This window comes from Gymnoscopelus braueri (assembly GCF_963280865.1).
Source record: "Gymnoscopelus braueri genome assembly, chromosome: 4".
Classification (NCBI taxonomy): Eukaryota; Metazoa; Chordata; class Actinopteri; order Myctophiformes; family Myctophidae; genus Gymnoscopelus; species Gymnoscopelus braueri.
Window position 1 is genome coordinate 12,974,545 of NC_137605.1, and position 11,509 is coordinate 12,986,053.

Consider the following 11,509-nt stretch of genomic DNA (forward strand, 5'->3'; position numbering starts at 1 on the left):
CAGGTGAAGACAATTAACTTAAACGAGGAGCTGCGCTGTGCACCCAAAACGCACTCAAACAATGTAAAACTATCACATTCTAACTGCTGAAATAAACGTTCCATTTGTATCATTGTTGACAAGAGAACAGAACATGGATGTTGTTTGCAAAAGGATTATTTATTTATTGTCCATCAGAGCGCCGGTGAGGTCATAGCTTATCTCTACTTTTATAGGATATTGATAGCCTGTATGTTGTCAAATGTATTAATCTATATTTTGTTGTTGATCAAATGTTGGGTTTTGTAGTGTGATTTTGATGTGCACATGCATGCGCTGCCAATGACAATCAATGAGACAGACAGCTGTTGTGCAGTTCACTTCTACTGGGTAGTTCTAGTAAAATGGTAGTTTGAACGTTCTAAAATGCAAGTGTAGATAGGGTTCATTAAGGATGATTAAAAAATCGGACCACATTGGTCTAATACTCTCTCTCTCTCTCGCTCTCTCTCTCTCTCTCTCTCTCTCTCGCACACGCTCTCTCTTGCTCTCTCTCTCTCCCTCTACAGCTCTCCAGTCTCTCCTCTCTCTCTATCAAAAGCATTGCTTGGCTTGCACGCATTTTAAGCTGGAATATAGGCTCGAAATCAAACCTACCCACTGTTTATGCAGCGTTTCACTTGATGTTGAATCTCAACTAATCAACTGGTGTCTACCGTATTGACAGCAGAGGAAACGGTGAAATCATCGTGCGCAGGGCAGGCAGGGGGCATCACGGCCACTTGTGTTTTATTTTGTTCAATACTGTTACATTCAGTGCGTCCCATATTGGTTCACAACGGGACGATGGGACCCTGCCCTGGTCGGCAACGCGGCAAGTAACTTGGCTATAATTATAATAGTAATTCCTCCGCGCTGTAGATAGGCCTTTCTACTAATTAGTAGTCATCCCGTTTTCTAAAAAATAACCAACGGGATCCCGGGAACCGATTTCAATTTGGGATGGCAAATAAATGCCGGTTCCTGGGATTCCCGTCTCCCGGGAATCCCGGTGTTAAACCCTAGTGGTTACAATGTCATATTTTGTATGTATTGAGCCAGGAACACACTGATGATCTGCGCTGCAACTCTTCACAGTATCATCCTTGTAGTTGACTGGATCTAAAAAACAAAAAAGATATTATATCTCTGCCAAATAATATCTTAATGGGGCGGCAGTGGCTCAGGAGGTAGAGCGGCCGCAGTTCGATCCCGGGCTCCCCCAGAGTTAGTGTTGAAATGTCCTAGAGCAAGGCACTGAACCGCTAATTGCCCCCGATGAGCAGGTTGGTGCCTTGCATGGTTTCCTCTGCCGTGCAATAAAAACACACGACACAACACGACAGGACAGGACAGGACAGGACACGACACGACACGACACGACACGACACGACACGACACGACACGACACGACACGACACGACACACATGTTCCACATGGTAGATAATGTACTCTATAGTAAAGTGTAGGAGCTTTTGAACCAGTTGGCAGTGTCACCTAGCCTGGTAAACCCTCCCTCCGGAAATCTCATTTCCATTTGATTTCAGGAGTGAGTCTGGCATGAACCGCCTTTCTGCAATATTGGCTGTGTACGCCAAACGGCCGAGCCTATCAGCGTCGTCGCTCATTGTTCTGTGATTGACAGCTTACGTTGGCCAATCAGGTGGCGAGTTCGAGTGAGCCCAAAATACGAACGGCAGCCATCTTTTTCTTGTTCGCTATATTCTCCGCTATTTTTTTACTTCAAAAAGCTCTCTAACTTCTATTTTGAGGCACGGAATTTACTTATAAGATATCGTTTGGATAGAATTTAGTTGTTTAACTTCATATATGTGGTCAATTAATCATGACAAAGCCTATTTAAAAATAAAAATTTAGAGAACCGGTAGGGGCGGGCAGTGACACCCATGTATCCGAATAAGGCAACCCATTTTGGGCACGGCCGTCTCAAAAGTCCCGTTGCGTCACATTACACTGGTGAACTGCTGATTGGCTGAAGGGGGAAAATTATCATTGGCTGAAGGGGTTGTCAGTCAACGGTATTACTCCCGCCCAACTCCAGCCCACAGCCAATATTGCAGAAAGGCGGATCAGGCCAGACTCACTACTGGAATCAAATAGAAATGAGATTTCCGGAGGGAGGGTTTACCAGGCTAAGTGTCACCTCCTGGCCTGTGAAAAAGGAAGAAGACGCACAGCTTTTTAAAAGTGCACAAAATATACTTATTTACAAAATAAACTCAAACTCATGATGATGCCTCATTGTTGTCAGTTACAGGGAATTCGGAGGTCAAGAAATTCCTCAGAAAATCTCAAGAAGCGTAGTGTACCTGTTTGCCTGATTGAGTCATTATTATTAGGAAAAGTGCCCATATAATCACATGTCTGCTCACTCATACATAAGATATAAAACATGAGTTTAGTGGAAGGTTGGATAAAGTAAGAGAATGGAATAAGGGTAGCCGTGGGGTAGGAATTCATCAGTGGTTCTCAACCTTTTTTTTTTAGCTCACATATTTCAGTTAAATAATGCCTGGGCTTGATATGATTTGTTGCACATAGTATCGTGCAAGAAATTAAATCAAGCCCTTAACAGTTATTTAATTGCAAGTGAATCCTGGTGAATCATGACCATAAAACATTTTATTCTGTGCCCATTTTTTTTTAATATATACTATATTTAATAAATATCATTTTTTTGCGGTTTAATAGATCACACAGGCCCTGACAGGTCAAGCCAAAGGGGCTGTGAGTGACTGACAGCAGAGACAAGTGCAGGCTCTATTGCAGGTCTATACTGTAGATGTAATGACATCTCTCTCTATAGGTCTATAGGTGTATAGGTCTATAGATCTTTATAGGTCTATAGATGTAATGACATCTCTCTCTCCAAACTGCAAATTGTAGAGAAGCATGAACCCACCAAGTCCTTAAAAAACAGTCTCCACCCAAACACCAAGATGAAGGTTAGAACACCATGTCTATCAAGGTGTGAAGATCAGCAGATAAATCCTTCACTTCTGGGGAAACTTTTAACTGAATTCAGGAACTGAAAAAAAAGAAAACCCATGTGCAGAGAGACGACTGGCAAAACATCCTGTGCTTTACAAGTTGTCATGTAAACACTGTTAAAACAACTTTTACACCAACACTAATACAAATATCACTGTTAACAAGATGAAATGTAAAATAAGACAGACTTATGTTTGTTAAGTGGTAGCAGGTGTAAGTGATAAGAATAGCATAGAATAATAGCATTTAAAGGTATAATTCACTTCAGTGGCGGAACAACTGAAAGCCGGACCGGTAGGCACGGCACACTGATCAGCCCCCCCCCCCCCGCACACACACACGTGTGGGCAGATTGCGTTCGTTTTAGTGTTACTTTATTTCGGTTTTAGGGTTAGGGTGAGCTTCCAACAGTGTATTGGGGTGCCTCGAATATATTTGCAGTTCCATGTAAGCTGGTGAATCTCTGGGAAAGTTGCTGAGAGGCGGCCGCGGAGAGGCGGAGAAGCGGAGCACGCAAAGTGCGTCTAATTCTAATAAAATAAAGGTCCATGTGATCTGACGGCCCGGGCCCCCGGAGTCCCGGGCCCGTAGGCGGCCGCCTACCTGGCCTACCCGGACGCTCCGCCACTGATTCACTTGTGAACTCTGTTCCTCTCTCCTCTTCTGTATGAACACCTGGGTTCAGATCTTCTGCAGCATCACGTGTATTCTACACTGTTGAGGAAGCTTGAAGTACACGAATGTCACTATTTATAGAATATATCTTCTACTGCCTGCATTGTATGTCTTTGTGTCAATAAACACATTGAAACTTGAAAGGGTGCTGTAGCTTTATGGAAAAGCACAAACTGCTTTATTTGATCAATCGATTACTGACAATAATTAGCAGATGAAAAACACAAACAGAACATAACAGGAACACTGTTTGATCACTGAAATCAAGTCCAAAGGCACATGATTAATATCCCACACAAATTGATTGGCCATTATAACAGCCCATTTTTTACACTACACCAGTGATTCTCAAAACACTGGTGGGCCGTGAGAGTATTGCAAGTGGGTCCACAAATAATTGGCAATTTCAATGATAATATAACAATTATATCAAAACAAATAATGTTTTTATAAAATGACAGGTATTGTTTTCTTTAAAACCTTAAAATGTGTTTTCATAATGATACTGATAAATAAGAACTTAATTATACTACGTTGCAGGGCTGTGCAGACACCACTGGAGTCGAGAGGCAGGTGCTCAAAGGTCACAAAGGTCACATCGAACTATATTTTAGAACACCGGCTTACACAAGCATAATCTACAACATAACCTGGTGAATTACAGTGTGTGTCTGTCTGTCTGTCTGTCTGTCTGTCTGTCTGTCTGTCTGTCTGTCTAGACTAGAGTCTGAATTTTAAATGTATATACAGTATTTGAGAACATTACAGGCAACAGTAAAGACGGGTAAGCAAAGCAAAACCAATTTAGATTTTAAAAACACAGGACATTATGTTAAAGATGCAACTTGTATATGACTCTTAAAATGAATGCCCTACTTTATCATACTACATAGTGTCACGCAAAAGTAGCAGATCTGCAAGCTTAAAACGTGTCCCATCGCAACTGTGTTTTGAGTCTTTTTTTCATTTGAATCCTGAAAAGTTACAGTTTCGGACATGTGAGTTTTCCACCCGACAGCAAGCCAACAGACCAACAGGGAGCAATCAAACTAAGCAAATAAAACCAACATCTCAGAATGTTGTAATGTTCTTACGCAACAAAGTATTCATTTAGATGGAGAACATGTGCACTATAACAGATGGAACAGCTACTGAGCAAGTGGACAGTTTTCATACTTTGATGGTGATGAAGTTTAACCGACGCCCGTCAAATTGGAGTTGATTGTAATGGCAGTAGAGTGAGTTTCAGAGATCATACAGAGATGAGGAGCAAACTGAAGCAGTGAGACTCGTTTCAGTTGAACACAACAACAGAGACCACTGGTGCTACCAGGAATAAGAGGCTAACAGCACTGCTTGTAGCCCTGCCTGTAGCACTAACAATAGTGCTTGTAGCGCTTGTAGCATCTGTAGCAGTAACAGCAGTGGTTGTAGCATTTGTAGCTGTAACAGCAGTGGTTGCAGCACTTGTGGCAACAGCACTGCTTACGATGCCGTTGCACAAGTCACCATCACAGCAGGTTGCTTCAATGTTCATGAGTCGGGGTATGATGACACTTGACACGCATTCGCCCTTTGAGGCACAGCCCTTTGCCTTGATATCTTTGCCTCTCACTACCCCTGTGAACAAACACACACAAAAAAAAACATTACTCTCTCAATTTAATGAGAAGTCTAGAAAAATCATTGATCATTGTTCTGAGCTGCGGAATGTGAAATATATGGGTAAACAGGAGAGGCAGTCGCATAAATTCATAAGCGTGTTACCTTTTCCTGAGATGCAGCGTTCTTCATCACCAGTACATGGCAGAATGTGGGAGCAGTCGTCACCTTTGCAAGTGTAGCACTTCTTACCATTGAGAGCAGGTTTGACAGGAGCTGTAGGGTTACATTCATAAAATGTTTATTGATGATGTCTTAAAAACTGAACCTCATGTACAACAAAACAACACGTTTATAGTAGTTATCTCTTTCAGGCCGAAAGGTTAATTATATGCCAGGTCTACAAATGAACATGACATCTGTCTACATAATATGCTATCTAAATTACATTTTAACCTTTGCATAAGCCTGCAAGGTCGTCAAGGTTATGGCAAGTGCTACGGAAAGTGCTACGGGCTAAGGTGGAGTCTGAAGAGGTAAGTCTTCAGATTGTGGCCAATTTCAGTGGTTCTCAAAGTGGGTGGCGTGGCACCCTAGGGTGTCGTGACTCAAGTCCAGGGGTGCCGCAGAATACTTTGATAATATATTTGGAATTTATCAATATCACTTCCGTTTAACCACTTAGACCCTCTATACTGAAATGGACCTGACTTGCACTGTACTTGGTTAATTTTTTTTACACCAAATCTCTTCGCAAACAAATAGCAGCTGTGAGCTTATAGATCCCCCAGAATCGGGATGCTGGGGTTCAAGTGGTTAAACGTATACGGTTAAAAGTATAAAGTTATTTTCAACCTTTCTTAATGGAAACAGATTTTCTTTGTGACATACTGTATTTTAGGGGGAAAGGTTTACATATTTACGTAGCATAATCTGACATACGGTTCTATAAATACTATGTCAGTCTGGGGTACCGTGGATGAAAAAGTTATTTAAAGGGGTGTCAAAAGAGTTTGACAATCAACTGGCCTATGTCATATCAAACTGGAACATAAAGGGCCCTGGCCTATAGATACTTGCGTGTGGGATTCTGGACATTGCAGAAGTCAGTGGTGCAGCACTCGCGTAAAATGCTGTATCCAGCTATGGTCACTGAGCCAGTAACACACCGATCAAAGCAGGACTTTACTTTACTGCTCATCTGGAAGCCAGCTGAAAATAAACAAGATATAAAGAGAGATAGTCTTGCATAATGTTCATGGCTTGCATGTCATGTTCTTTGTGCTTCATTAATTTGACAGTGTTCTATTATATCCACAAGGGGGCGCTTAGAAACATGTTTGGGTACAATATTAAATTGGCATTTTTATTTCTTGATGCTTGAACATTTGACATTTACAATTGTTACAAATTGCTACAAAACCTGTTGTTAGCCAGTCATTGTGGGCATAAACAAGAATTTGAAGGTTATTTGGGTCTGATAATGATAAATTTTGGGGGAAAATGTCAATTTAACATTGAGGTGCCCACCGTGTTTAGGTGCCCACTCTTCCGGTTACCCACAGAGGAGGTAGGCTAGACGACACCACAGAGTAAGAGAGCCCCGGATGTAGCTACGTTATCAGTGACACATGCTAGCGAGTGGATAAAGTTAAATTAACTGTCGCTGGAGTTATAAAGCTCTGCTGTACTGCTGAGGGATTTATTAAAGCATTTGCTAAATATCGTATTTTTTTTCTACATTTTTATCCCACGATTTTGTAACCCAATTTTTTTCACCCAGTGCCAATTGTCTAAGTAATCCTGGGCACTACACTCCCTCTGCCAACCTAGGGAGAGCTTAGAGCCGAGCTCATGCCTCCTGCTGGCCAGAGGGAGGCAGTATAGTGACCAGGATTGCATGTAACTTGCTAAATGTCTTAATCACTAGAAAGTGGTTGTATTCTTTGACAGACTAGAATAGACACACAGAGGTTATAACTGTATCACATACCCACATCGAACTTGACTGTTACTGCTCCACATTTGTCAGAACCATGACATTCTCTCTGTGTCTCAGTGCAGGGTTTCAGGGTTTCAGGGATGCACTCATAACATTTTAATCCATGGCCTGAGACAACAATTAGGAGACACTCAGGTTACATGAATTGAACACCATGCATGTGTCTGATCTATCAAACCAAACCACTCCAAGTTTATACATAGAGTTCTCATCATTTGACTTGTTAAAAGAAAACTTAAAAAACAGACAAGCAGAAATGAACACTTTTAGGCTGTGTGTGTATATATATATATATATATGTGTGTGTGTTGCTGCTGTACACTGACAAGAGGAGAGCTTTGAAAACACGTCTCTTCTCTACTCTCTGATTACAGGTCTGTAACTCCTCAGAGTTTAATTAGCACCGAGGATTTTACAGTGTAGATTGGAGTCCCAAAGATGAAAAAAAAAAAAAAAAGGTTCCATTTGTATACTGTCAGAGTTACAGACCCGTAAGGGTCCATTTGGACCCCTGGTGTGCCCCGGACCAGATCTGGCCCAACTAGAAAGATGTGTTCCAGATAATGCTGTACAGAGTGCTGCATTCTGCTGCCCCCTAGCTGCAGAGAAACACATCTACAACTCTGATGGTTATAATAACAGTAGGTCAGGTCACAATGGTCACAGGATATATTGCATAAACCAAAACTGAGAACATTTGTTATGATAAAAAGCTGTTCTGCTAGTGAAAAGTATGTTTGTGCTCCATTATCCAACAGACAAAGATCTGTATTTGACCAACTCCGTTCTGGGATCTTGCCCCTGCACCTTGAGACTGGTAGGTATAGAGGAGTAATGGAAGAAGAGCGGATTTGTACTTATTGTGACATAAATTATATTGAGAATGAGTTCCATTTTATGTTCTACTGCCCCTTCTATCATGAGCTAGGTCAAAAATGATTTAATAGGTGTAAAAACCTAGATTTGATATGGTTAAGTGACGCAGAGAGACTTGTATGGACTTTTGAACATAAGATATTTGCACTTGCTAAAATGCCTTGCAAAAATCCCTCAAAAAATGCAGATCGCTGGGCTCATTTAAAACGGCCTTAAAAACTCACCTTTCTGGAGGCGGAAAGAGGAGGTAGTACCATTTTCCCGTTAGACAGACCCCCCCCCCCCCCATTTTTTGTTCATAATATATATATATATATATATATTTTTTTTTTAATGCATCTTTTTTTTGTTGTTGTACATATAGTGTTATTTTCTCTGTATTTTGTGTTGATATTTGAACTGTTTGGCTGCTACTATATATGTCTATGAACTGAATACTAAGGACCTCAATGGAAACAAGACCGCAAGGACTTTTTTGGACGGACCTTTTAGACAAAGTAAAGTATTATAAATGTAATTGCTATGTTTAAATGTTTTGCCTAATAAAATATTCAATCAATCAATCAATCAACGCAGAATATTTAGAAAAAGCATGGGACAAACGGACAAAGAAAACATGTGATGTATATTTTTTTTATTTTTTTTGGGTATTAAGCAAATATTTTCTCTTTTTACTTGTGCGGTTTCTGTTTCCAGGAAGTGAATGTGATATTGTTTATTTATTTTTTTGGTGTCTTATAATCCTGTAAGGGATAGGTCTTATGACAAAAAATAAATAAAAATAAAATCCAGTCAGCCAGCTCTTCATGGAGGTAATAGAATAATGAAGATAATTCTTTGTATATTGACCTGGGCATCTGTGTATGGTGTATGTGTGTTGTTTTTAAATGACTGCACAAACAAATACAAGTTCAGAGAGGAACATAAAATAAAGTAATTTGAAGTTGAAGAGCATTCTTGTTATTTGACATGTTCTGTGTTCTGTTCCTTTTTCCTCTATTCCCTCTTCTAACTTTTCCTGTAACTGCAATGTTCAGAGCTGCACACATATACAGTACAATGCAGTGGTTCTCAAAGTGGGGTACGGGGACCCCAAGGGGTCCTTGGGGGGGTTACAGGGGGTCCCCAGCAAAGATAGTTAATATAGTCACAATCATTTTAACCACTTAAACCATATTTCATACTTTAACTATTCAAAAAAATGCAGATCTACAAGCTCACAGCTTGTAGATATGAATCTTTTAAAAGAATATTGAAAATGTGTGCAAATCTTTGATATATACACTTTTTTAAGTGAAAAACTCAAATTAACTCAAATCTTTGCTTCTGGAGGTCCCTGGCACAACATATTTTAGAGATGGGGGTCCTTAGCCAAATACATATCATTTTGGGGGTCCATGAAAAGGTTTGAGAGCCACTGTCAGTCAAGAGAGTCAAGTCAAGGCAGTTGAAGTCAACTCAGTTTATACACTAAAAAAACACACTTTTTTGTGTGAATAAAGTCTTTACATATTTAGTCTTTCATTTCATATCCATAGGGCTTATACTATAGAATAGTTTCTTATGTGGCTTCTGAGCTATCTATGTCAAGTTGAGTAGAACTGCTTTAGCATCTACTAGTGCAGTGCTTCTCAGAATGAGATCCAGGGGTCCTTGAGGGGGTTCCAGGGGGTCCCCAGCCTAATTAATTAACATAGGATCAAAACAAGTTCAACAACTTTAATCCAGGGTTAGGGCTCCAATAATAAAACATAAAACAAAACTTAAAGAACTGTGAACAACACATGTATTTGGGTCCCAAATAAACATACATTTGAAGGTCCTTGACAAACAAACCACTAGTGCAGTTGTTGTTGGGGCTGTGACAGCCTTTCAGAACAGGAGCAAATTAAATTAAATTAAATAAAATTAAATTAAATTAAATTAAATTAAATTAAATTAAATTAAATTAAATTAAATTAAATTAAATTAAATTAAATTAAATTAAATTAAATTAAATTAAATTAAATTAAATTAAATTAAACCCCAAAAGATATAATTCTTAATAAAACAGACATACCTGTTGGTAACAGCATAAGCCCAAGGATGAGTGTGATCAGATGCATTGTGTTGAACAGAGAGGTTCAAATGAAACATTGAACACAGTTACAGCTTCTAATAAGACTGTGAAGGGGGCGTGGTCTCTGGATGGGGGTCAGTGTGAAGGGGGTGTAGTCTCTGGGTGGGGTCAGTGTGAAGGGGGCGTGGTCTCTGGATGGGGGTCAGTGTGAAGGGGGCATGCATGTCTGGATGAGGGCCAGTGTGGTAATGTTATAAACACCACTATATACAGTAAATAGGTTTTAGATCAAATCACAGTACTATTTCAGTCGTCACTTTAGTCAAAAACGCCATTTTAACTGCACTAGATAACAAACAAACCAGATATATATTTGTTGATCTTTCTAAAGCATTTGACAATGTCAACCACGGCCTGCTCCTGGATAAACTGCACAATATTGGCATTGACAATATGGCACATCATTGGTTCCGTGATTATTTAACAGGGAGGCGTCAGTGTGTCGGGGGGGGGGGGGAGGGGGGGTTGTTAAATCAGAATTTTTGAAGGTAACCAACGGTGTACCGCAAGGTTCCGTTTAGGCCCAGTTCTCTTCACAATTTATATAAATGACATAGTTTCCAAATTAAAGGACTACCAATAACACTTACAGATGACTCTATCCAATTAGCAATAAAATTAGCCAATTAGCACTTAAACTGGTCCTGAACTCTAATAAAACAAAATTCATGCTATTTTCAAAAGCCAAAGACATAAACTACAACGGTTTACATACTGAATATAAGTACCTTGGTACTAGATGAAAAGTTTACATTTAAATATCACATTAATGATCTCACCACCAAACTACGACAAAAAAAATGATTTTTATACAGAAACAAAGCCAACTTCCTGATGATCTGTAGAAAAAGGATTGTCGAAGCAGTTTTTATGTCAGTTTTGGACTATGGGGATGTAATATAAGTGCTGCCCCTACTACTCTTTTACCCCTGGACAAAGTCTTTCACTCAGCACTTAGATTTATCACTGGAGAAAGCTACAGCACTCACCATTGTACCTTCTACGCAGTACCGCGGGAAGTAGGGGTGCTGGGGGGGCTGCAGCACCCCCTGAAAATAATGTATGGAAAAGAAAAAAAAAATACAATTATAAAAAAATGAAAAATGTGTTCTTGGTCGTTATTTGGGGGGGGATTTAGTGCAATATGTGTTCTGGAACCGAAGCAACCGAATTAAAGTAACAAAACCCCCCCAAAAAGGTTTAA

General features: G+C 39.9%; 1 protein-coding gene across 2 annotated transcripts in view; it reads right to left on the reverse strand.

The window, feature by feature from the left end:
- LOC308083727 (phospholipase A2 inhibitor gamma subunit B-like) overlaps positions 1-10,348 on the reverse strand; it is a 28,715-nt gene extending 18,367 nt beyond the window's left edge. Inside the window, exons 1-2 of one of the 2 annotated variants that reach the window (XM_080426053.1) lie at positions 10,246-10,348; positions 7,302-7,418 (exon numbers count right to left, since the gene is read on the reverse strand). In XM_080426053.1, coding sequence (XP_080282179.1) covers positions 7,302-7,418; positions 10,246-10,291 — 163 coding nt within the window. In that variant the 5' untranslated portion in view covers positions 10,292-10,348. The remainder of the gene's footprint in view (positions 1-7,301; positions 7,419-10,245) is intronic. The other variant, XM_080426054.1, reaches the window with a different exon arrangement.
- Positions 10,349-11,509: the final 1,161 nt, after the last annotated feature.